We start from the raw sequence: 26,564 nt of genomic DNA on the forward strand, positions 1-26,564 counted from the left end.
CTGAGCCAAACCGGTTAGGGCTCTTCTCTTGACTCTGAAGGGCCACACAGGCAGTACTGGTTGCTCCCCACAGACCCTGTTCCAACTCACTGACACACCTCTCTTAACTGCTCCCTAAATTCCCTGGTCCTACACACTTCACAATAAATATGGGGGGACAGGGGACGTTTGGCAGCCACAGAAACATCTTGGTTTTAGCCACTTCTCAACCCTTTCCTAAGCATAGGAGGTAGAATATATCCTTGAACTAGGGAGTCTCCTTCCCAAACAAAACTAAACCAGGCAAATGAAATATCCCACAAAGAAACCTTAGAGGAGTGAAACCTTAGAGGAAGTTTCTCTTCCCTGGCTGAAGACAGCTCAGGGAGCTAGCTGATTGCAGAGGCATTGAGTCAGCAAATATATTTTTGGTAGGGGGTGTCAGATAAAATACAGGACACTCGATTACATTTGCATTTCAGATAAGCAATGGATATATTTGCATAGGATACACTTAACCTTAAAAATTATTCGTTGTCCTGGCCAGTGTTACTCAGTGGTTGGACCATCAGTTGTGCACCAAAGGGTCTCAGGTTCAATCCTGAGTTGGGGAGGCAACCAATCAATGTGAGACACATCAATGATTCTCTCTTTCTCCCCTCCCTCTCTCTCATTCTCTTTAAAAATCAATGGAAAGATATTCTCTGGTGAGGATTAACAACAACAAAAATGATTCATTATCATACAAATTGAACTGTGTATCTTTTATTTCTGGCTCTAATCTGGCAACCCCTTTCTGGGAAAGTCAAATGCAGTGTTCCCTTCCCCTCCCAACTGATCCCAGCAGCCCCATCTTCTTTCACAGAGCCTCAGGCAGGCCAAGTCCAGAAATGCTTTTCTTTTATTTCAGAGGAAAGGAAATTAAGTCAGACACCTGCCCACCCCACCAACCCCTTAGTTTCTGCCTCACCCCAAATATGGAGTGAAGGGCCCAGTCTCCTATGAAGCCTGCCCTTCCCCCAACCCTCCCTCCCTCAAAGTGGCAAGGTTAGAAAAAAATTAACTATGTTGTTCCTCCCCCAGCACTGGACAGAGGCCCTATTGCAGCCAAGAAGGAAGGGAGGGTGCAGATGAGGGGAAAGGATGACCTAGTCACTACACAGATGCCCCCTTCCCAGGCAGAGAAGCTGCCCTGGCTGGCTGCAGGAGGTGGGAGGGGTGGAGGTAGGATATGGGGCAGGGAGACGAGAAGAGCCCTGAAAACCTTTTCCCTTTAACCTGACATATTTATATATTTACAATTATAAGGGGAGGGAAGGAAATTTGGAGTAATAGTTCTTCAAAGGCAGGGAATGAAAGCCAAATAGCACCCCCATCTTGGGTCTTGGTCCTATTTTCCTGCCTCCCAGCTCCAAAAACCTTCAGTAAGAAAAGGGGAAACAGGAGGTAGGGGGTGGAGGAAGGGACTGTTTGAGGGTCCTGAGCCTATACAGCTCACTCCAAAAGAAGGTGAGACAGCAGAGGAGGGACAGCTGAGTCCCACCAAGAAAAGGGCCACTTGTGCCCTGCGTCTCCACCAGCTCCCCACATCTCCATGTGGCCTGCGCAGGGGCTATGCCAGACCCATCTCCTCCAACACACTGCGTGGCGACTCATCCTCCTAAGGCAGAGACAAACAGAGGGTGACGCAGAGACAGCAGGAAAGGCAGACAGGGAATGAGGGAGGTGGGTGGGCAAGACAACAGCATCACAAGGATGGAGGAAGCACACAGAGAAACGGGGAAGGGAGAGAGAGAGAAGCCAACGTGAGCTCAAGGCAGAACAGCTGGGGACCCTTCAGGGGAGTTTCCCAGCCCCCCTAGGACTACCTCCCAGAGCCCACTGTGGAAAGGAGGGGGTCCAGGTTGAGTCCACCACCCCCCCCAGAGAACCACGGACCAAGTTGGTGAGCAGGGGGCCCAGCTTGGTATCTGAGGTGAAAGAGAGTGGAGCTGTGACTCGAGGATGGGAAACACTTTCTGAGGGCTGTGGGGGTGGCAAATGGTTAGGTCCTTTAGTTCAGCGTTGTGGGCACGTAAGAGGTTGGCATCAGGTCTCTGAGGTAAGGTGAACTAGACCGCAGACAGATGAGTCATTGGGGTCTGAGCAGAGCACTAGTGATAGGGGTGTATGTGCCAGGGGATGTGTGTGCTAATGTGTGTGTGTGTGTGTGTGAGAGAGAGAAAGGGAATCTGTACCAGTAATGTGGCAAGTTCAATTCTGCTCTTTCTCCTATTGCACCCCTTTCTCACCCCTTCCTCAGAGCCAGCTCATGCCAGCTTGTTTGTCACTGCAGATTCCGGTGACTCATCTTCCTGCACCAAGTCTCAGCAGTGGCACAGCAGAGAGGGGGCAAGCAGTAATGGGGTGAGGGCAGGAACACCAGATAGCGGGGTGAAACAGCTAGCTGACCTGTTCACCAACCCCCAAATCCCTACAGCTTTTTGCTTCTGAAAATCAGAGGCTCATTTTGAGTGTGTGTATGTAAAAAAAGGGGATGAGGGGGAGACACCAGGGAAGAAAAGCATTATCCACCATTTGTTTCTTCTCCAATTCTCTGAGCAACCCTTATATGCCAAGAGAAGCAAGGGAGATTTGCCTGCGGTGAGACACCCTGGGTCTTTCCGGAAGGAGAGAATTGGCACAGGTGGCTGTCTGCCACCCCCACCTCCCACCCCAAACAGGTGAGGGGGCCAGACACCATAGGGAGGGGGGCCCTTCGGTGGTGGTGGGAAGGGGGCAGATGTGGCAGGCAGGCAGGGTGTCCAGGGGAGGGAGGGCACCTTCTACCATGATACCCTTCCTCCTCCTCACTGTCCCAGGCCCATACCTCCTGCAGCAGGTCAGCCTGCTCAATAGCCTTTAGCACACTCTTCTTGGAGGTGTCCTGGACATCACCCCCCATCAAGAACTCATCCAAGATGAAGTAAGCCTTCTCAAAATTGAAGATGATGTCCAGCTCGCACACCTGAGAAGAGGGTGAAAAGGCCGAGTAATGAAGTGCATTCCCACCCCACATGCGCCACCTCGTTTCTCAATATGTCTCCTCATCTTCTTCATGACTATCCTCCAACCTTAGTTCCTGCCCCAGGTCTATGTCCTCCTGACCCCTAGGCCTTAGTACTTGGACCAGGTTTCCTTCTCCTTCTCTTGCCTCTTTGTCCCCGACTGTGGCTTTTGTTGCCTTGTCCCCCAGGATCTGTGACATTGTTCCCACCAGCACTGGGCTAGCCTCCTTCCCTAAATTCTGCGGGGCAGGGAAGGAGTCGTCAAGATCAGGAACTGCTGATGAAATCTGAATGACTTTTGTCCTTTTGTGAGAAGTCTGAGTTGAGTTCTAGATGGATTGATTAAGAGGCAGATTTTGGTCTCTACCCCCTCCCCCAGACTGATTAAGGGGCATGGCTAAAGAGGGAGATTATTTACTATTCTCACTGCTCCAGCTTCACTTCTCCCAAGTATCCCAGGGCAGAGATTCCAAGGACCCCAGAGTTCAGAGGGAAGAGGGGATTGCTGAGTATGGAAACAGGGGAGGGTGACTTACGCTGCCAAAGTATTTGTCCAGGAGCTCCACATATCGGTGGATCAGTTCCAGGGTAATGAGCTCATTGTCTTGGCCCTCGATGGCGCAGCAGAAGTAGAGGCTGGCATATCTGAGGAGAGGGGCACATGAGAGATAGCTGAAAGGGCTATTGGCCTGCTCCAGGACCCACACTCAGGGCTCAAACCTCTCATTTCTCCTTAGCCCATGGTCTGTGTGGCTTCAAGACAAAGGTGGGGTGGCCCCAGGATATACAAATAGTAACTCGCTCAGCCTCTTAGTGCCTTTCACAAACAGGCAACAACCAAACTCTTTTCTCCTCTTGCTCTCTGACCTGCTCAGTTTGACTCAGCAAAAACCTGAGCCAACTAATTTCACCTCCTCAGAGAAGGAACTAGAAATGGTAGTGTGTGTGTGTGTGTGTGTATGTGTGTGTTGGGAAAGTGGCACAGGATTTATCATTTATGACTGAGACAGCAAGGGGCATGTGTAATGGACAAGATATGGCCCTTGGGACAGAAGTATGTGTGTGAAGTAGGTGTGAGACTAGAGCAAAATTAAGGGGGGAACAGGAATTTCTTTAAGGTGAATGTAGAAAGGAAAGAAGGCTGGAGTTCAGCACTGCCCTCGAGATGTCCTTAGCCCCAGTTCTCCCTGACCTAGGGACTGCTTATTACTCAGCCATTTAAACCCATTGCCAAGCCCCAATCAAGCAGGATCCAGGCAAGTCTGAAAGTAGGTGGGGAGTCACCTCTTATAGACAACTTTGAGGTCTCTCCACTCCAGGAAACTGCACATTTTGGGCTTGCGAGCCAGAACAACCTGCATGAGCTCCCGAACCATCTTCTTTCTCTCCTTGTCTGATGTGGCCAGGTACCATTTTTGCAGTCTCAGTTTTCCCTGCCGGCTGAACAGCAGCATGAATCGCATCTGGGGAAAAGGCAGGGGGTAGGGGTGGGGGAATGAGAGGCAGAGCTGAGGGTCAGAGATTTGGTTCTCTGAGTTTCTTTCCTCCACAAACATACCGCCCCAAACGCATCTAACTCTTCTCCACTCACAGCTTCTATTTTCTTCAAATAATCAGCCCTTGCTCTCAACTCTGGGTATTCCCACCAGCTGGTGCCTTTCCTTCTGGGGGGTGTCAGAGCTTCTGAGTCTGTCTGTCATTTGGATTCAAATCCCTGCTTTACTAGTTGAGTAAGTTGCTTCGGGCAATTACTTTATGTTTCCTGGTCTGTAAAATAGATAATAAAAGTACTTATCTTACAAAGTTATTAGGAGGGATTAAATGAGTTGATATATGCAACAGTGCCTGGCACAAGGTAAACACTGTAACACATTAGGTATAACTATTATTTTTCTCTGACCTCCTGTTTCCAAACCATTTCCTAAAGGTAAGTAAAATACCTAGCACAGTGACAATCAGCCCATAGCTGATGTCAGAGGCTCTGTCTGCTTTCTTCCATGCTCCTATTCACCACCACACTGACTGAAATCAGGTATTTTGTTCCTGGAGAAGCTACCTCAATTCTCCACCCCATCCTAGCCACTCACCCTTGAAGATGTCCCTAACACACTGCTTTCCCGTGCCAGTCCTATGCCCAGAGGTATCCTTCCTGTTAGCACATGGTATTGAGCCTCCTCCCCCTCCAAATTCCAGCCTCCTCTCTCCTCAGCCATTCAGGCATTTGGCCATTGATATTTCTCTCTCTTTTTTTCCCTCTCTCTCTTTTCAATCCTCATCCTAGGATTATATATATTTAAATTGGTTTTAGAGAGAAATATCGATGTGAGAGAGAAATATGGACCGGTTGCCTCCCATATGTGCCCTGACCTGGAGTCGAACTGGCAACCTCTCGGTGTACCGGGACGACGCTCCAACCCACTGAGCCACCGGGCCAGGGCTCCTCACTTCTTCCTTTCATGATGCCTCCCGTTACATGCCCACTCCTTCCCAGATATCAGGTGACCAATTTCCCTTTCCATTTTTCAGTTAGAACACTGCCATCCAGGTGGGCCAGGGCTCAAGCTGGGTAGAGTGGGGAGGAGTGCAGAGCCCTCCTGGTGCACACGCGGTGTGCCCCAGCTACCCGGTTCCAAGGGGTCAGTCCACAGCCTGGAGTTCTCGCCTTCTCCCTGCAGCTCTCCTCTCCACGGACATTCCCAGGGCTGGAATCCCTGGGTGTGTGGCACAGTACTAGCTGAATACTGTTCAGTAAGCTGAAGATCACAAAGGGGTTTTTTGGTGTGAGGAAGGGGAAGCGCCGTTAGCGAGGTGGGAAGGCAACGGAGGAGCGCCAGGGAGCCCTACCCGTCTAAGACGGGGTGGAGGAGGGGAGCAGGAAGACGGAAGGCCTGGGTTCCGGAAGGAGAACGGGGTGGGGGGCGGAGAGCAAAGAGCTGCGGAGCCGGGTTCCAAGGCCCGGGTCCCCCCGAGCAAGACCTCGAGCCCACTTGCTTTCCCCACCGCACTCAGCCTCTAGGCGAGCCGGTGGTCGACCGCAGCAGGACGTCCTCTCCTGGGACCCGGAAACTATCCCCTCCCGCACAGCTCTAACCCCGCGGGCCGCTCCTCTCGGGGCTGCACCCGGGCGGAGTGTGACCCGTGCCCCCGCCGCCTCCCTCCGCCCACAAGCCCTCGCGCCCCTATTCCTCGGGCGACTTCCCTGCGACCCCTTGGATCGCGACCCGCGCGCTCCCCCTGGCTCGGGACAGTCCCGCCGCCCCCTACATCAGCCCTCCCTCGCCGCCCCACTATTGCGCCCTCTCCCCGCCCCTTCTACCTAAAGCCATGTCCAGGTGCTCTTCCTCCCGAGGCCGGCTCGCCCCCCGTCCAGGAAACTGAGGTCCTCTGAGGACCGGAGGAAGAAAGAGTGGCTCTCACAGAGGGCGGCCCCCAAGGACCCCCGCAGGTACAGCCCACGGCCCTCGGTCCCCCTCCCCTCCCTCTTCGCACAACCTACCATCCTGCAGTCTCCGTCTTGGCGAGTCCCTCTCCGGCCGCCGTAGGTGCCAGCTCCACTCCCTTTCTTCTCCTTTCTCTTCTTCCTCCCCCTCCCGCTGAAGCCCGGCCCCGCCCCGCCCCTTCACGTTTTGTATCGCGCAGGCGCCGAAGCTGCGGGGCGCGCGGGCGGGGAGGGAGGAGGAGAAGCGGAAGCCATGGCAACCAGGTCCTTTGACTTCAGCTTTGAGCAGCTACGTTGTCATGGTAACAAGGCTGTCCTGTGGGCTGCTTGGAGGATGGGGGAGAAAGACAATGAGGTCCTCGAGCTTTGTAACCTTGGGGGAAAAAGGGCGGGAAAAGGGGTGCGAGGTGACCGGGAGGATCATTGGAGTTTGTGAGGAATTAGGGAGGGGTGTGGGCAATTGAGGAGGAGCACGGTAGGAATTGGATGTAGGGCAGGATGAATGAGGAGGAAGACTGGAAGACAAAGGGTGGTGGGGGCAGACATGAGGAAGAAGTATAGAGCTCAAAATAGATATATACTGAGAACCTGCTAGATCTAACACTTTTTAAAAACTTTTAAAATTGAATTTATTGGGGTGACATTGGTTAATAAAATCATATAGGTTTCAGGTGTACAATTTTATAATACATCACCTGTATACTGTATTCTGTAGTTACCCCTCCAAGTCAAGTCTCTCTCCAACAGCATTTATCCCCCCTATACCCTCTTCCACCTCCACCCACCCCCTTTTCCTCTGGTAATAACCATATGTTGTCTGTGACTATGAGTTGGTGTTTTTGATTTTGTTTGGTTTTTTTTGCTTAATCCCTTCACCTTTTTCACCCTGCCCCGCACTCCCCTCCATCCTTCTCTGACAGCTGTTAGTCTATTTGCTATTTAATAGTCTGTTTCTATTTTGTTCATTAGATTCCACATAAAAGTGAAATTATATGGTACTTGTCTTTCTCTGACTGGCTTATTTCACTGAACATAATGTTCTCCAGGTCCATCCATGTTGTCTTAAAGGGTAATATTTCCTTTTTTATGGGTGAATAGTATTCCATTAGGTAAATGTACCACAGCTTTTTAATCCACTCATCTATTGATGGACACTTGACTATTATAAATAACATAGGGGTGCATATATTCTTTCAAATTAATGTTTCTGGTTTCTTCATTTAGGGTGTCCCAAAAATGTATACACACAATTTGAATACCTATAAAGTGTTTATTAAAATACATTTTATTTTCAAAATTGAGCCATTAGCTGTTAAAGTGTGTATACATTTTGGGGGATACCTTGTATATTCTCAGAAGTGAAATCACTGGGTCATAAAGTAGTTCCATTTTTAATTTTTTGAGGTAACTCCATACTACTTTCCACAGTGGCTGCACCAATCTGCATTCCCACCAACAGTGCACAAGGGTTCCCTTTTCTCCACATCCTCTCCAACACTTGTTGATTGTTTGATTCTGACAGGTATGAGGTGATATCTCATTCTGGTTTTAATTTTAATTTTTCTGATGATTAGTGACAGGGAGCATCTTTTCATATGTCTATTGGTCATCTCTATATCCTCTTTGGAGAATTGTCTATTCAGATCCTTTGCCCAGTTTTTAATTGGATTGTTTGTTTTTTTGGTGTTGAGTTTTATAAATTATAAATTTTGGATATCAACCCCTTATCAGATATATTATTGGCGATCATGTTCTCCCATTTAGTGGATTGTCTTTTCATTTTGTTGATGGTTTCCTTTGCTGTGCAAAAACTTTTTAGTTTGATATAGTCTCGTTTTTTATTTTTCTTTGGTTTTCCTTGCCCAAGGAGATATATCAGAAAAAAATATTGTGATGGGAAATATCTGAAATTTTATTGCCTGTTTCTTCTAGGATTTTCATGGTTTCAAGTCTAACATTTAAGTCTTTAATCCATATTCTTGTGTATAGTGTAAGAAGTGTATAGTGTAAGAAGGTTTGTTTTGTTTTGTTTTTAAAATATATTTCTATTGATTTAAGAAAGAAAGGAAGAGTGATAGAGAGCTAAAAACATCAATAATGAAAGAGACTCATTGATCAACTGCCTCCTGCACATCCCCCACTGGGAATGGAGCCCATAGCCTGGGCATATACCCTGACCGGGAATCAAACCGTGACCTCCTGGTTCATAGGTTGACACTCAACCACTGAACCACGCAGGCCGTGCTCTTTCTTTCTTTTTTTTCCTGTAAATTTCTGTCCAATTTTTTCAACACCATTTATTGAATAGACTGTCTTCGTCAAATATTAATTGACCATGCAGTATGTGTATTCATGTGGTAAAGGGGTTTGCATATAAGAGAAAAATTTTAAGTTTTGTCATGCTAAAAACTTAATGGCTGTCTCTAAATAATTTTTGGTGACTAATGGTGCTATTATTTTTTAGTAGCACTTGAAGCAATTGTTGATAAGGTCTTGTCTGTCTCCACTATATGTGCTTCTTTTCTTACTCTCTGTTAAGGAGATAATATTCTTTAGTTGCAAGAGGATGGGCTTAATTCACCCTGGGATGCAGTCTTGTCTCTGACCCTTACTAGCCTCAGGTAATTTAACTCCCCGTTTCCTCATTTTAAACATGAGGCTAGGAGATTGCAAGTTGTTCTGAGGATGTATAGAAAGTATCTGGCATACCCTAAACACTTGATAATAACAGAAATTATCATTACTTCTCTTTCCCAAATTCTTTCTTCTACTACTTTTTCTTCCTTTCTTTTTCATTTCCCTTTCTCCTCTGCTCATACCTTAGGCTTGCCAACGGCATAGACACTGGCTGAACTATCTTGGTGTTTTTTAGGTCAAGAATAATATAAATAAAGCGAGTTATTAGATTTAGAAAGAGTAAATCATTATGCAGTGAAAAGAAGGAATGGAAGTGTGTAAGAAGGGCAGAAAGCAAAACAAAAAGAGATGTAACCTCTCTCATGGGAGAAAGGAGAAGGTTGTATACAAGAGAGTAATGAGAAGTTAGATAAGGATGTAAAAGCAGACAGTGAGGCAGCCTGCGAAAGTTTGGAAGCTCTAGAGATGGAAACTCCTGCATTCCTGGGAAAGCTGACATTGCCTAGAATTCCTTGTCTCAATGAGGTATTCCTATCGAAACAATAAGATTCTTGAGATAATTGTTAGAAATATGGATTTTGCTCACGTAGAACCATAGAGTTCAAGTAGTTTTAACCAAATTAGAAAACATTGGACTGGATTTCTTCATTGTTAGCGAACAATGAATGTAAAGACCCTATGAGTTAGTGAGTCCAATACAGCTTGTGTCTGCAGATGAGTTCAGGTTTGATGCAGTGTGCAGTGGGAAGTTGGGAGTTGTTAGGATTTTCTGAGCAAGTGAATAACTTGGTGAGCTTTGGCTGGTGTGGCTCAGTTGATTGAGCGTCATCCCCATGCACCTAGAGATCTCAGGTCCCATTATCGATCTAGGCATATACCCAGGTTGCAGGTTCTGTCCCCAGTTGGGGCATGTGTGAGAGGCAACCGATCGATGTTTCTCTCTCCCTTCCCCTTCCTCTCTCTAAAATAAATAAAAACATATAAAAAAGAATAACTTGGTGAAAACAGTTTTAAGAAAATTAATCTTAAACTAATGTGGGGACAATTTGCAAAGAGTGATGGAAGACTGGAAGGTCATCTGGGATGCAGTTTGAGGAATCCAGACACAAGGATGAAATGGAGAGAGACAAATTGGAGAGATACCTGTAATGGGCCAATAACTGAAGTTGATAACTCATCTAAGTAGAGAAGAAAAAAGGAGAACCAAAGTAGTTGTATGTGTGAGTTGGCCTCATCTCTGCAGTGGATTATAATCTCCTTGTTGGATGGTGTCTTATTCATCTTTGTTTCTTTGCAGCAACCTGCACAGTGCTTGTCAATTGGCTTAAGATATGATTGTATACCTGGTTGTCAAATCTAGATATTTAAATCTTACTTCTCTGTACTATACAGATCACGAATCATAGAAATGTACACTTGAAACCTATATAATCTTATTAACCAGTGTCATCCCAATAAATTTAATCTATATATATAAAAGCCTAAGCAACTGAACGACTGGTCAACCAGTCACTATGATGCTCACTGACCATTAGGGGGCAGACGCTCAATGCAGAAGCTGCCTGTTGGTGGTCAGTGTGCTCCCACAGCCAACCTCCTGCGGCTAGCCAACCTCCCACAGGCCAGGCCGAGGGACCCCATCTGTGCACAAATTCGTGCACCGGGCTTCTAGTTAATAAATAAAATTTAAAAATCTTACTTCTCACCCAAAAAATGCTAAAATCTATTTTTGTATAAATGGAAAAATGGGAGAGGTGAGATTCTCCTCCATAGGTACAGATGGTGTTTGTGTTGTCACTCTACAAACCGTGCTGACACCATCCTATTCCTTCCCTCATCTGGTTATAGAGGTGGTTCCTGCAGTGGTTGGAAGAGTGGCTCGGATATCCTCTGAAGCCTTTCATCTCTGTAAGTCTATGATCTGAGTTTCTCTCTTGTGATGCTCTCTGCACCTATTTTTTGTGCATTCTTTAAGTAGTTCATAGTTCCCTGATGATGTCATTTGCAGTCATCTCTGGCTTTTTGATACATTTTTAAACAAAAACTGAGCAAATGGGATCTTATCATATGATGTTCCTAGCAGTCCTGGCAATTAAAATACTCTCTGTGGTAGATATTTGCCATTCTTTTTCACCTCCAAGCTCTAAACCTCCTTCCTAGGAATCTCCACCTTATGAATCTATGGGAGCTAGAACAACCTTCCAGTGTAGCATTTAAAATGCCCAGATATTGGCTTTCACAGCTTTCTTTGTACCCACAGCATGTCTACTGGATTGGCCAATCTGTGCACCCACCAGGACTTTGGTCCAGGAGGGAATGAGGTGGGGATGGGGCGGTGGAAGGTAGTTAAGACTCTAGCAGAGGGTCGTAGGATCAGATTCTAGGATAGCAGTGGGTTGGTCCCAAATCACACCAGTGCTCCCACTCCACCCTCACTGGACATGACCGTGCCATTAGTGTCACTCATGCTATGTTGTCCATTGGCTGAATGTGTGAACCAGCCTCATGTCTCCAGTTGGATGGTAAGTTCCTCATTGGGCAGTGTCTTTTTTTCTTTTTCTTTTTCATTGTTGTTTATGGGCGGTATCTTATTCATCTTTTGCTTCTTCATAGTACCCTGAACAATGCACTTCAATTACGATCATTGTCAAACCTATATATTTAAATCTTACTTCTCATCCAAAATGTGCTAAATTCTAATTTCATATTTAACAGTACATATTTAAATCTATTCTTTCTGCTAGATGATAAACTATATTCTTTTGCTGTTTCTACTGTGCCTGTCACAGTGCCCGACACACAGCAAGGCACCTGATACTTGTGAATAAATGTGCATAGGATCATCCATTTGAAAATTCCATTGTCCTCTCAGACTTCACTTCCCCCCAAAATTACTTCCTCCTGCCTTTCCCCGAAACCATCCCATCTCTATGTTTCCCATGTGGTCAATGTCACTGCTTTTTCCTAGGCTTGCAGACTATAAGTCTGGGACGTGACAGGTAACATAAAAGTATGGCTATTCAAGGGACGTCAATTAGACATGCCTGACTAGACTAGGAGGGATTATCTGGAAGAGAGGGAGACAGCTGGCTGGGTTATCAGAGGGACAAGGCAGCAGTCTGAAAACCAACCTGGTGACGGGATTTCATCCTCAGGTGTATTCCTTAAACCTGCCTTGCTGTTATTGTTACTTTGTGATTTTGTTTACACTGTTTTCTGGAATGCCCTGCCATTCCCTTCCCCACAGACCTAAATTCATTTTATTCATACTTTGAGTTTCAATCAAGCCTTTACCCTCTAGTCTGGCCTACAGTGGTCATTTCTACCCTGTTCCTTTCAATCATTTTTGCAGTGACTTGCACAGTGTTTCAGCTTGTTTGTGTCTATTCTCCTTAGGTACTTTATAGTCAGAAATATCACTTACAATTTTTAAAAAGTGCTTCACAGCACCCAATATAAAGTTAAGCTTTACTTTTTTTCCTTTTGTTATGCATTCATTCATTCGTTTATTTGTTTATTTATTTTTTTCTTTCTCTCTCTCTCTTTTTAAAGTTAAGCTTTTAAAATAAATACTTACTAAATTGAATGAAGTTCAAACTTGGCAAGATTTTGGTGGAAGCCACAACTACTTTGCTTCAAAGAAGAGCTTTCCACTGGAGTCAAAGCAACATCTGGTGGCTAGGGGATCAAAGGCTACATCAGGACGCTGGTGTTCAGGTTGGTAAGGCAAAGGTGTAAATGCAGGACATGCTGATGACTGGCATGAGGGCAGCACCTTTGCTCCTGACTTCAACTGAGTTTTGCTCTGTGTTCACAGAGACCGGTGTTCACTGATGCCATGAAGAAGGCATACCGATAAGGTGCAGTGGCAAGGAGCACAGACATGTCCCATTGCCTGGGCCTAAGTAACAATAACAGCAGCAAGTTATTCAACCTCTGCCTGTCTTAGTTTCCTTATCTTTATACCAGAGGCCCAGTGCATGAAATTCGTGCATGCATGAGTGAGGTCCTTAGGCCTGGCCAGTGATCAGGGCCGATTGGGGCCTTTCGGCTGCTGGCTGGGGCCTGCTGGAAGGGGCCAGGGGAGGTTGGCCAGCCATGGGAGGTTGGCTGTGGGAGCGTACTGACCACCAGGGGCAGCTCCTGCATTGAGCGTCTTCCTTCTGGTGGTCAGTGCATGTCATAGCGACCAGTCGTTCTGGTTGTTCCAGTTGTTCTGGCGTTCTGGTCGCTTAGGCTTTTATATATATAGAGAGAATAAGTGTTTGCTACTATTAATACTGTAACTGGACAACCAAAGGGTCTGGGCTGCCTGATACTACTTGAACCAATTAAGCAGAGATGGGGTTGAATCATATATGAGCATTTACTCCAATAATACTGGCAGTAGGGGAGAGCAGGAGGTCATCCACAGAAATCTGCTCTCCTCTCCCCATAAATCAGCTGCTTATATTGGGTAGAAGGACAAAGATTATGTGGGAAAGTAGGAATTACAGGCATGGAAAATAGGCATGGGATAATCATTACAGGTTACAAGTCATGCAGGCTAGAGGGGTTTACAGAGGCAGGTGCCTCCAGGCGCCCAGGGACCAGATTGCAGGAAATGGGGTTGGGGGTTGTAAAGAGCAGGTGCCTCCACTAGGTTGTTTCAGCCCCCAGGCTGTGAATCTTCCCATAATGATAGGCAGTTCTCAGGACAGGAGGATGGACTGCATTCCAATGTTAGGTCCCATGTCCCAGGGCATACAGCTCTCAGCCAGGTTAGAATGCTTTCTCTAATCAGAACAGAATCATCACGGTTAACAGAGCATGATTAATATTATAATTGTAGCTGGTCCCAATACTCTATTTCTGTCTCTAACAGTACAACAAACGTACTTGAGGAAACCATCTTTTAAAAATGATTTGGAAATATATGGTGTCTCCTTGACAAGTTTCACTTTGATAGAATATTTTCTGCCATTGAGGGATGTACAAATTTCATACTCATTGCCAATACTTGGGCAGGCAGATAAATAATTCCACTATGTGAGATTTACAAGAGATCGGCAGTAATGATGCTGGGAGCAGATCTTTGTTTTTTTCTTTTCTTTCTTTCTTTCTTTCTTTCTTTCTTTCTTTCTTTCTTTCTTTCTCTCTTTCTTTCTTTCTTTCTCTCTTTCTCTCTTTCTCTCTTTCTCTCTTTCTCTCTTTCTCTCTTTCTTTCTTTCTTTCTTTTTTGTCTTTTTTTAATCTCTAAAGAAACAGAGACAGGAAGAGGGACTTGGGATGGCCAAGGAGAGGGCCCAGACAAAGCCAAGCAGGGCTGGGCAGGCTTTGCACTGTGAGGCTGCATCATTACCTTTGTCTTCAGAACATCTGAGAAAAGCAGAGGTCACTGTTAAATGGGACACTTTCTGGAGCAAATACCCTTTGCTGTCATGAGGCCTTCTGAAGAACTCTTTTTTTCTGAGCCTTCTTAGTATGTGAGGACAGTTTTTGAACTGTATGTATACTGCAGAATTAAAGCAAATTTATTACAGATGTGTAACTCCTCAACAGCTAGCCCAGTGCCAGTATAATTGGTCATATTTTCAGGGTGTAAGGAGGATGAAAGATATATATGGGTCTTTGTGTCCTGAATTCTTGGACTGTTGCCTTCATGACCCAGCTACCCCTATAAGCTTAAAGGGAGATCTGTACAAGAGGAAGGAATTATTCCTGCAGGAAGAGGAATATATATATATTATGTATCCTATATACATATATATCCTATATAATAAAAGACTAATATGCAAATCAACCAACCAGTGAAATGACTGGTCGCTATGACACGCACTGACCACCAGATGGCAGATGCCCAATGCAGGAGCCACCCCATGGTGATCAGTGTGCCGGAAGCCAGGGAGCAGGCCTAAGTCGTCAGTTGGACATCCCCCAAGGGCTCCCGGACTGCAAGAGGGTGCAGGCCGGGCTGAGGACCGCCCCCCCTAGTGCATGAATTTCGTGCACTGGGCCTCTAGTGTGTGTGTGTATATGTGTGTGTGTGTGTGTGTGTGTGTGTGTGTGTACACACACACACACACACACACACAATTGATTTCAGAGAGGAAGGGAGAGGGAGAAAGAGAAGCATCAATGATGAGAGAGCATCATTGATCGGCTGCCTCCAGCACGCCCCCCACTGAGGATGGAGCCCACAACCCAGGCATGTGCCCTGACAGGGATTTGAACCCGTGACCTCTGGTTCATAGGTTGACCTTCAACCACAGAGCCACGTTGGCCAGGCAAGAGGAATACTTTAGTACCAGCTGAAGTTCTGGCCACAAGTCTCAGTGTAGAAGTATCTTGAGAACTGGATCAGACCACATGTAGTTTTTGCATCTATGGTCTAAGACAGAAGTAGCCCAAATGGCCTCTTTAGCCTGTTTTCTCTACTTCTACAACCATATCTTTGTCCTACAAAGCTTGTCAGTTACACAGGAAAGGAAAGATGAAAAACTCACTGAGGTTAAAACAGCATCTCTCTCTAAATCTGAGAGTAGCTTTAGTGAGCCACCCATTTGGGTCTCCTTTCCTCTGGGTCTTGTCCTGGTTCCCACTGGTTTTCTTTTTAATTTTTATTGATTTCAGAGAGGAAGGGAGAGGGAGACAGAGACGGAAACATCAATGATGAGAGAGAATCATTGATTGGCTGCCTCTTGCACACCCCCTCCTGGGGATCAAGCCCACAAACCAGGCATGTGCCCTGACTGGGAATCAAGCCATAACCTCCTGGTTCATAGTTCCATGCTCAAGCACTGACCCACACTGGCTGGGCACCACTGGTTTTCTAAGGAGAGAGAGAAACCTTCCTTTAAGGCTTGAATGGGCTTTGGGTCCATTCTGACTCTGTCTGCTCTTGGCAAAGAGAAAACTTGAAGAAATCAAACCAGAAGGGAGGAATCTATTAGGAGGAGGTGTCAAATAAGCACACCTTTGAATATTTTAGTGCAGTGATTTTCAACCTTTTTCATCTCATGGCACATGTAAACTAATTACGAAAATTCTGTGGCACACCCAAAAAATATCTCTTTTGCTGACCTGACCAAAACATTAGGTATAATTTTGATTCTTTCACACCAGGTGACCACTGTGTTGGCTGCTGTAATTTTTTTTATTTGTCAGTGAAAAGAGGTCAGTGCCCCTGACTAAATAGATATTGCATGTTTTAAAAACTCTTGTGGCACACCAGTTGAAAATCACTGTCTTAGTGTATCATGATGAGGCACCCAAGAATGCCCCTGATGAACCTTGAGAGGAAAACAGGAATGGGAGACGGCCTTTAGTTCTGTTGAATGATTGGGGAGTGAGTGAATGAGTGAATACCCTTTCAGGATTGGCATCTTGATAAAAGTCAGGATTCTACAAATGATCACAGTTGATTGTTTTATACCATTTGAAAATGCTTGTTTTACCAGAATCACAGATTGGAGGTTCTTAAAAGATACCTAGTCCCATCACTAGGAAGAGTTTCTATGGATATACAAACACTTGTGTATAGGGATAAATGTGCAAGGCTGTTCATCTCAGCATTGTTGGTAACAACAATGACAATCTTAAAAAGCCATGAAACAACCAAAATGTTGATCTGCAGTAGTTAAGGAATTGTCGTATAGGATGTATCATTAGGTAAATAAAGCAAGCTGCAGAACACTTGCTTTATATATATCCTATATAATAAATCCTATATAATAAAAGCCTAACATGCAAATCAACTCAACGGCAGAATGACTGGTGGAAAGACCAGTCACTCTGATGCGCACTAACCACCAGGGGGCAGATGCTCAACACAGGAGCTGCCCCCAGCCCACAGGCCCCAGGCCAGCCAAGGTGGGTGCCAGCAGGGCCTGCCCTTCCCCTCCCCCCCCCCCACATCGCCCTGCCAGTCACCCCACAGATTGGCCCTGATCACTAGCCAGGCCTAGGGACCCTACCCATGCATGAATTTCGTGCATCAGGCCTCTAGTATATATATATATGGTATGATCTTACTTGTGAGAAAGTAACAAATATTTTAAATATTCTTATAAATGCTTACCAAAGTTCTGAGAGAGCACCCAAGAAACTGGGGCTTACTAAGTTCCCACTTTTAATCTGTTGAACTGTTTGAATGTCTTACAATAAGCATGTGTTCTTTTAAAAAATATATATTTTTTATTGATTTCAGAGAGGAAAGAAGAGGGAGAGATAGAAACATCAATGATGAGAGAATCATTGATCGGCTGCTTCTGGCACGCTCTCTACTGAGGATCAAGCCTGTATCCCAGGCATGTGCTCTTGACCAGAATCAAAACAGGGACCCTTCAGTCCGCAGGCTCTATCCACTGAGCCAAACCACTAGGGCAAGCATGTGTTCCTTATCACTTAAAAAAAGTCACCTCATCTTATACCCTGACTCCTGAAGCATCCTTACCAAGTGGTCATCCTGGCTTTCTTAGAACACTTCCAGTGACGGAGAACTCCTTACCTCTTAACTATCAGGCAGTGTTTTGACCAGTACCTTTCAGATGATAATTACTTCCTATTATGATATGATCTAGGATTCTAGGGCCTGGTTCTATCAATCTTGTCTTGAGGGTCCTGGAGCTGGATGGCGCACAATTTTGACAGATAGTTCTTGGTATTTTTTTAGCTTAAAAATTATTTTTGAATATATGATCAGAAACTAATGTCTTCTGGTGATCTCACTCATATGTGGAATCTAAGTAACAAAATAAACTGATGAACGGAGTGGATCCAGAGACATGGAAGCTTGGAACAGAATGCAGAATCTCAGAGGGAAGGCGGGGAGGGCTGTGGTGGGAGGTAATCAATCAAAGACCTTGTATGCATATATGCATAACCCATGGACGCAGACAATAGAATGGTGAAGGCGGGGGAGGGGGGTGGGCGGGGCGGGCAAGGGGGGACTGGAGGGGGCCATTGGGAGCAGGGAAGGGGACATATGTAATACTTTCAACAATAAAGGTTTTAAAAAAGAAAAAAAAAGAAACTGTCTTCTGGGAAGAGTCTTCAAGATGCTAGAGGGAGAGAACAAAATACTTTTTAGGATGCCATTTTAAAGAGGATATGAAGAATGTATATAACAAAAGAGCTTTGGTTTTCAAGGAACCTGATATGTAAATGGGGGTGGGGTTAGTGTGCACACCTGAGCATACATGGATAAAAAGCACTGCTATATTCCAGGAAAAGGAGAATATCAGTAAATGCCAAGAGGAGTGTGAGGATGTTGACTGAATCCATGGAAATGCTGGCTGGAGCAAATGGACTTAGTCTGGATTTTGATAAATGGGAAGGGGGAAAGTGCAGGGGATAGGAGCATTTGGTGGTAGAAAGAAATGGTGTGAATAGAGATGGAAACCCAGGGGGACAGTGGGTGTGTGCAGGCCTGTCTGAGTGGTAGAAGGTGTTTGGGGGAACCCTCTTTCCTTTTTGAGGATGATGCCCAGGGGGAGAATCATGCCCACACAGAATGTCCCTGGAGCCTTCTTGCTGAGCCCCCGAGGCCAGTCCTGTGGACTTGCCACAGCCCATGTGTGTGTGTATGCCTGGCCCATGTGTATGTTTCCTAAAGATCCCTTTCGCCCGAGATGGCTGTGAACTGACAGAATTTTGATTTTGTACTGTGTAAGACGTGGAAAATAAAGGCGGGGACTGTTTTTGGAATATTCTTTTTATTTATTTATTTTTTTGTTTTAAAAAAATTTTTGTTTTTTACATATCATAAGTGAAAAAGCATATAATTCAACACAATTTCAAAAACATTGGACCCTACATTTGGGTGTCCTTGTGAGTATAGTTGTGGCTATCACTGTCCAGTGCATAATGAGAAAAGAAAACAACAACAAAGGGCCAAGATTTTTTCGCTGAAGAACACATTGGGATGATTAGGATTCTATTAGGATGCATTCATTTGACATGTATGTGCAATTCTTCAATAAATTGGTCTTCATGCCATACCCCTTAGCTAGCTGGTTTTCAGGGAAATTACCTAACTAGGGTAGTTGAGCCTGAATTCATGGTCTCTCTTCCATTCCCTCTCATTTTCTCTCTCTCTTTCTCACGTGTCCACCGCTCACACACAGCAGCCGGAAATGACACACTGAAGTGAGTCACCCATGCAGCTGTGAGTCACCCTGTAATTGGGGAAAGTTCTATCCTGCTAGGTCGTGCATCCCTTTGCACTCCTGCTCTTAAATAGATTGGAAAATTTTAAAATCTCTCTGTCCTCACTCCGGTCTCTCTCACCCACCACATCCTTTTGGTCCCTAAAGAGGGAAGTTGGGTAATCTTGGCAGGGGTCCTAATCCATCAAGTGGAAAGGAAAGAAGAGTGACGGGATTCAGGCAGCCACAAGGTGGCAGTGTGGGCCCCTCACGCTTGCCGCCCAGCGGGGTATGGCAGCTAAGTGACCAGACTCCTGAGATGCAATCACACAGCTCACAAAGGAACACTCTAAGCAAGTTTAAATAATATGCTTTTTTTTTAATAGTCCTCTTTCTCTCTAACAAGCACACAAGAAAGTGATAAATATTCAAGCACACTTCTGTCATCCTACCCTCCCCACTAGGAGATTGGAGCCAAGAGCCAGGCACACCTTCTTCTATTCCTGCAAAATCAAGTTTGTGGGAAGCAGAAACCTGCTTCTATAAGTAAACAAGTCACCTACACTCCGGAATAATAGATGCTCACTGTTTCTGGGGAGGGAGACAGCCAGGCCAGGGCGAAACTCTGCAACTGGTGGGCAGTTGCTCTGCCGTTCCACAGCACCTCTGCGCTGGAGAAGGATGGATCTTGCAATGAAAAGGTGTTTCTTCCATTGGTCTCTGGCCCGACGCTAGCCTCCTCAGCAGTGGCAGACAGTGCAAGAGTGAGGGCGACGTGACTGGAACACAGTTTCTCCTGTGAGCCTTGGGTGCCATCCTGCCAGGGCCTCAGGCGATCCAGATCTGAAGACCCAAAAAGGCAGAGTGATGGGCAGAAGCAGCTGCACGCATGGCTCTGAGAGTTTTACAGTCGGATTTGGAGAACTTCAGGGAGCAATGCTTCCGAGGTCCCTGCCAGGGTCTCCACTGGGGAGTTTTATTGAAAGGTCCCCTTTCTCTCCCTTGGAGAGGCTGAGGTCTAAAAGGCAGATTTACCATTAAAAAACACACACAAAAAAGCGAGTATCTTCTCTCTCTCCAGAAAGATTAATTAAAAGTTCTTTTCTTCGCAGTTTCTTCTTCTCTGATACATCTCCAGTTCTGTCCCAGTTGAGAACTCCTTTTTTCATGGTCAGGGTTCCATCACTTGGCCCATGAAAAGGACTGTTCCTGTGGATGGAAGAATCGTGGGAAATGAGAATTGGAAGGAATGGCAGAGCTCACCAAGCGTGAAGTTATGGGTGAACTAAGATGAGTGAGATGTCTGGAGTCACAGCTGCGTTAGTGACTAAGCTAGGACTGGGGTCCTGGCACAGCACTCCATCTATGAGAGAGCACTGCCTTTGAGGAGGGGAGAGGAACAGAGTTATGGATTCTTTGCCTAGAGTTCCCGGGTAAGAGGGTGTCTACACTTGTCTGGACCAGTGCCTGGAATGGTGGAGCATTGTGGCCCCGGGCTCACCTGTGGGGTTGTGCCGCACCACAAAGAGGAAGGGTCTGTCCATGATGATCTCCTCAGGGGCCATTCGGGCTGAGATGGTAATGGCTGGAAGAGAAAGGGACAATGTCTTAGAACAGAGAGAAGTAGGCACTGGTTCCTGGACCTGGACCTTAAAAGTTTAGGGAAGTCTCCTGAGGCCTGGTTTCTTTCAGGAGCTTGGTAGAGAACCATCAACTGCTCTCCTTCAAACAGACATTTATCTAAACCCTTTTAGGGCATATTGAGAACCAAGTTCCTTAAGTTGACTAGCCACTGTGAGCACAACCCAGACTTTCCTTTGGGAGGTTTTTCACATTCAGAGGCCCTCAGGAGCCGCTGGAGTCCGGGAATGGGGTTCCAGGGAAAGCAGGCCCATTTTCTTGGCTGAGAAACACCAAGGAGGAAAGGGCAATACTCCCCGCACAGGAAGTGCTGCTCTGTGAGGCCTGGTGAAGCGGGGCAGAGGGAGTTCATTCCAGGTGTAGGTGCCATAGGGACCCCTCCTGTAAGCCTTGGGCCAAGACTTGCCAGGCCTCACCTGAGCCTGACTCACCTGTAGAGGAGGATGCCTCCGTGCCTCTTTCATTCACCTTGATCTTCACTTTTTGCAGTGCCTGTGATACGTAAAGAGGCTCTTGATCTGAAACAGGAGTGGATACAAGAGTAGATCAGATCGGTTTTCCGGGAACAGCTCCTTTATCTTCTAAGGGGCCACACAGCCCCCCAAGATAAGAAATGAAAGGAAAATCTCTTACCTGAAAAAGTCGAGAAGTCCGCCTGACTTGGACTAAAGATGTTGGTCATCCCCAAGTTCTCCAAGGGCCTCCTGAGGTCAACTTCACTCTCCAGGGAGAACCTATAGACAGGAGCAGAAAACAGCTCAAGCTCAGGCTATCTCCAGCCACCTCTCCCAGTCCCTACCAGGTATCACCCTGGCAGCCTGATAGGATTGGGACTGATGTGAAAGTAGAAGAGGGAGGCTTGTTATTTCAAGGTCTCTGCTTGCTAGAGGTCTAATATTAATGAACATTCTTATAACTAATTACTTTTCTCAAATAAGACAGTAGTTGATTCTGTCTTAGGGAAAATTCTGGTCTGTAGATTGTGTTTCTGAGAGCTAACCTGAAGAAGACTCAAGCAGCAAGGCTTTGGGCTGTTCTCTGCTCCCCATCAGGGCACAACTAATTACTTCCATTCTTGGGTGGGAAGGAGGGAGGGAGGGAAGGAGAGAGAGAGAGAGAGAGGGAGAGAGAGAGAGAGAGAGGGAGAGAGAGAGAGAGAGAGAGAGAGAGAGAGAGAGAGAGAGAGAGAGAGAGAACTAACCAACTAAATTGGGGTAAGCATGGTAGGAGGCTTTCCTACAATTCTGGAATTATCCAGCCCCAGCCTTTTCCACTCTGCTTCTTCAGAAGGATTTTTAAAAAATCTGTTAGACACTATAATTCCAGTTGCTCCATCTGCAGAAGTGACTCCTTTTGTTCCCATTTTTGGATGTTGACTTGAGAAGATGGGGTGGGAGTGAGGGGCATTCATAAAAAGGTGAAGGCAGATTTAGCCTCCCACCTCTAGTATTTCTCTGGCTCTTCCTTTGGCTGGCTTTAGTTGGATATTCTGAGGGAGGCATATGCGGGGCATAGTCTAGAAAACCCCACCTTGCCCTCTAGCAGAAATGGGAGGAGGGATAATGAGAGGAATCTTAATCAAACCCAGGCAGTTTCCCATCAGCCTCCCACACATGTCCCTGCCCTGCAAACATCACATTTGGGAAACTCCACAAGGGGAGAGGAGAGGCAGGAGATGAGGGGGTTAGGGCAATGGCAGATGTGGCTAGAGCAAGGGGTGGCTTACTTGGGCAGAATCAGGAGGCGGGGCAGACGGGTCATATTTCCTTTCCACTGGCTGATGAGCTGGGCATCCAGAATGCTGGTGAGGGCTGAGAGAGGCACCTCTTTTTCATAGGGAGCAGCAATGAACATGCTGAGAGTGTCCCCATGGTAGGGCAATTCCAAGATGTCGTAGTAATGGCCATCAGGGGTGGAAAACTCAGCTGTGAAGACACCAAGATGGCGCATTGAAAATGATTCCAGCTCTTGTTGATTCTAACCCAGCACTAGATTTTCAACTAGTTCTCCTGTCCTCTCCATTCTTTTGGAAGCCAACTTTCCCTTCTGGCTTTTGAGGCTCCCACACCCACAGCTCCCCTATTCAATGTTTTCATTTCCATTTCCCTTATTTCCTGCCAATTCAGTTTCTTCTGGTTTTCTCTGTCTCTTTCTGACGTTCTTTATATTCACTTCTGCTTCCCCATATCCAGCTACTAATTCATTCCAGTCCTCTTCTCCTGAATCTCAACTTCTATGTAGCCCTTCCCACAGCAGGATTTGTGGACCATATGAGGATGTGAGATGGGGTCAAGTGGCCAAATGTGGGCCTGAGGGAACTGCTGGATTTCAGCTTCATCTTGCATAAGATAAAACTACTTTCTGCTACTCCGATTATCCTAGTGTCTCCTATTTGGGAAGTGTTTGTTAAAGCTGAGGTATTTTCTAGGGTTTCTCCTCCCTAAGAGGGGAACCCCCAGGGATGGGGTTCAGTAGGTATAGGGTTTGGGGAAGGGAGTCTTGCACTTACTGTAGTTGAACTTGCTGTTCTGAGTCATCATGGGCACCGAGACAGTGCTGCCATCAGACTTATGGAAGAGGCGGTGGTGGGTGCCCAACTCTGGGAAGGGTGCCTTCCAGTGGCCATTGAAGTACAGGGCATTCACTAGTACCAGGCGTGTCAGGCTGTCCACGGTCCCTTCACCAAGTAAGTCACTAATCATGCCTATGGGAAAATCAGGTGATCAGGAGCTAGATATTTTCTTAATCTTCTTAGATAAGTTCTCTTCAACTCACAGGCTTCAAATGGATGTGTGTCTATTGAAGTGATCCAGTCGGAAGATAGTCTGAGGGGTTAGATAAACCAATCTAGCTGTTTTCAACCTGTTTCATCTTCCTAAGGATCTCAGAAATCCTTTGCACACTTTCTTTAGCCTGGGATCCTGTCTAAGATCAGACCTGGAAACTTAAGTCTTCCCTTATTTTGCTCCCTTGAAGGAGTGTATGTGCTCCCTATCATGGTTATTACCATTCTAATTAAGTTGTACAGCACTTTTTAGGGCTGCCTTTTGAGTTGGTCCGTGAGAAGACCTAATTATGAAAACTATGACACTGATTCTTAAATCACTTGACCTTCTGCCTACAAAGAAAAGAATGCTGAAAGGGAAAGGTTGGTATATTTGGGATTTGTTTCCAAAACCCCTTTCTTGGCAGGCCCTTGGGCCCGGCTTCCTTTCCTTGCCAGCTCACCTTTTGTGTGTCTCTTCACCCAGTCATTGATGATGAACCTGGCTCGCTCAATCTCTGAAAAGTCCACCTGCTTGACTGTGGTGCGGAACAGCCTGAAGAAGTGAGGCATGAAACCTTGAACCAGCTTCAGATCCCGCTGAACGAAGATGGCATCGGCGATGCTGATCTCATCCTTGTTCCATGGCCCCATGAGTTCCTTGTACAGTTGACGAAGGGCAGGGGCCATGCCCTTCTCTGTGCCGGAGGAAGGAAAGACACATCAGGCTCACGTTCAACCAAGGGGTCCCAGCTGGGCCAACCCTCCCTCATGGATGGGGCTCTTCTGCTCCCCTAGGTTTCTCTAGAGGGAGATTTCATTCCAAATCTTAATCTCTTTTGCATCTCCCTCTTTTTCTCAAAAATCTCAGGTCTCAATCCTTTGTTTGGGCTAGAATATGTTTCTGTCTTTAAGTTATGAACCCTACATTTTTTCTCATAATAATAATAGCTATGCAAAGCATTCCATATAGACAATTCTGTTAAATCCTTACAGCAGCCCTCTGGGCTAGGTACTTTTATTATCTCCATTTTGTTCATGAGCAAACTGAGGCTCAGAGGGGTTAAGATTATGCAGCTAATAAGTGGTGATGCAACGTTATTTTACACCAAATCCACTGGCCTGTACACCTTGCAACTAGTCAAGGGTCAAGTGACACAGGGTATGGTGGTCCCTATGACATGGCAGTACAGGTGTTGGCTCAGCTAAGCTGGAGTCAGCCTTTCCTCTGCTTTTGGTTGGTTACATCCTAGTTCTGTGAAGGCTGCATGAGTGCCTGCCTCCTACTTTGCCCATCTCTCACCTTCAATATCGAATTGCATTGCTGCTTGGATCTGCTGCCTGGTTTCTCCTCTGGTTGTTAGCTGCAGCATGGCGAGGACTGAGGCCACCCCATAGGGTGAGAAAATCACATTACGGTCCTTGGAGGCCTGGGCCACCTGCTGAAACACCTTCACTCCAAAATCTGTGACCATTTGGGCCGCCTCAAGCTGGCGATGGTCTGAGGCAGATCCTTCACCAAGGATGAAGGCCAGGCCCAGAGCTAGGCAGGAAAAGACTGGAGACACTTTCATCCTAGAGCAAGTGGGAAAGAATCTGATGAGAGCATAGTTCTAGAAGAATGGGGAATGGGGAGGGGAGATGACATCCCAGCCATGGGCCGTGCTTCCCATGTTTGTTGCTGACAGGTGCTAAATGAACACAAGGACAAGATTCATTAAGAAACCATGATGTGGCCCTGGCCAGTGAGGCTCCGTTATCCCGTATACCAAAAGGTGGTGGATTCAATTTCCCATCAGGGCACATACGCAGGTTGCGGGTTCAATTTCTGGTGTGGGTGATTGCAAGAGGCAACTAATCGATGTTCCTTTCTCACATCGATGTTTCTCTTTCTTTCTCTCTCTCCCGTTCTTCCTCGCTCTAAGATCAATTTTTAAAATGGTTAATAATAATTTTTAAAAAAGAAAGAAACCATTATGGGTTCAGATTCTGCAATCACTGCTATGGAGAGGGCAACTTAGGGCTGCAGGTCTTGGGGAGGGGATGAACAGAGGCAAAGTGGGGATCTTGGATGGGGAAATTCTGTGCAGGGACATTCTCTACCTTAACCCAAGGGAAAAGATGGAGAGAGTTTGATTTTCTCTTACCTGAAGTTCTCAAAGTGCTTTGTGAATGGTGGTTTGTCCAGCTGCTGCTGCAGATTATGGTGATTCTGTTGCTGCTGGAGAGTGGTGTGTCTCTCTTGACAGTGCCCTTAGCCCTGCAGCCAAACACAGCTGTGCTGTTAGGGAGGCAGCTGCCTGCCTTTATACCAGAAATGGACAGGAAATAGATTAACTCATGGCTCAGCCCCACCTACTTTCTGGCTTTGGAAGTCTGACTCCCTGAGGCATGTGTGTGCGTGCTGCTGCTGCTGTGTGTGTGTGTGTGTACGTGTGAAAGGGCTGAGGAATGATTGAGCAACCCTCCACAGCCTTGACCTAGGGGCCTCCCCTGATTTTGCTGCCTTCCACCTGTGTCCCTCTCTCTTTGGCTGTTATGTCAGCCTGAACCCTGGCGGTGCCAGACAGCCTGAAATACCCAGTGTTTGAGATTACCTCCCCCAGTGCTCAGCTTGGGGGAAAACATTTTACATTTCCTCTTTTTCCTTTGGGGAAATGGGTCACCAGAGATTTATCAAAGGAGCTAAGGATCCTGTGGACTTCTGTCTGCCAGCATCGTCTACACCACGTGCACGGTAGCTGAGGAAGAATGCCCCTCCCTCCTCTTGGCCACATCCCAGTGGCCACAGGGCACGGAGCGTGCCATGTGATTGTCTGGGTTTTGACTGTCTAAGACATGAACCTGGCAGAGGACTCCCTCCAGTCTTTCCCTCTTCCCTTTAGAGTGGATGATGCATGGCTGACTCTCCCACGTGTCCAGACTCTTGA

General features: G+C 46.4%; 2 protein-coding genes across 3 annotated transcripts; both read right to left on the reverse strand.

Moving 5' to 3' along the window:
* Nucleotides 1-862: 862 nt before the first annotated feature.
* AP1S1 (adaptor related protein complex 1 subunit sigma 1) lies at nt 863-6,613 on the reverse strand. Of its 2 annotated transcripts, none has more exons than XM_008141436.3 (5): nt 6,523-6,613; nt 4,311-4,489; nt 3,563-3,671; nt 2,849-2,986; nt 863-1,639 (listed from the first exon to the last, which is right to left on the reverse strand). In XM_008141436.3, exons 1-5 carry the CDS (start codon nt 6,523-6,525, stop codon nt 1,592-1,594), a joined length of 477 nt encoding a protein of 158 aa, XP_008139658.1. In that variant the 5' UTR covers nt 6,526-6,613; the 3' UTR covers nt 863-1,591. The 2 variants fall into 2 exon arrangements, with proteins under 2 accessions (XP_008139658.1, XP_028001071.2); XM_028145270.2 differs by lacking the exon at nt 6,523-6,613 and adding an exon at nt 4,618-4,758.
* A 13,444-nt stretch (nt 6,614-20,057) lies between these two features.
* Nucleotides 20,058-25,920, reverse strand: SERPINE1 (serpin family E member 1). Its single transcript, XM_008141435.3, has 9 exons — nt 25,782-25,920; nt 24,938-25,209; nt 24,099-24,332; nt 23,380-23,574; nt 22,597-22,795; nt 21,504-21,604; nt 21,302-21,388; nt 20,731-20,814; nt 20,058-20,438 (listed from the first exon to the last, which is right to left on the reverse strand). The coding sequence occupies exons 2-9, from the start codon at nt 25,206-25,208 to the stop codon at nt 20,401-20,403; spliced, it is 1,209 nt and encodes a 402-aa protein (XP_008139657.2). The 5' UTR covers nt 25,209; nt 25,782-25,920; the 3' UTR covers nt 20,058-20,400.
* Nucleotides 25,921-26,564: the final 644 nt, after the last annotated feature.

The sequence above is a fragment of the Eptesicus fuscus genome, chromosome 4, assembly GCF_027574615.1.
Source record: "Eptesicus fuscus isolate TK198812 chromosome 4, DD_ASM_mEF_20220401, whole genome shotgun sequence".
Taxonomy (NCBI): Eukaryota; Metazoa; Chordata; class Mammalia; order Chiroptera; family Vespertilionidae; genus Eptesicus; species Eptesicus fuscus.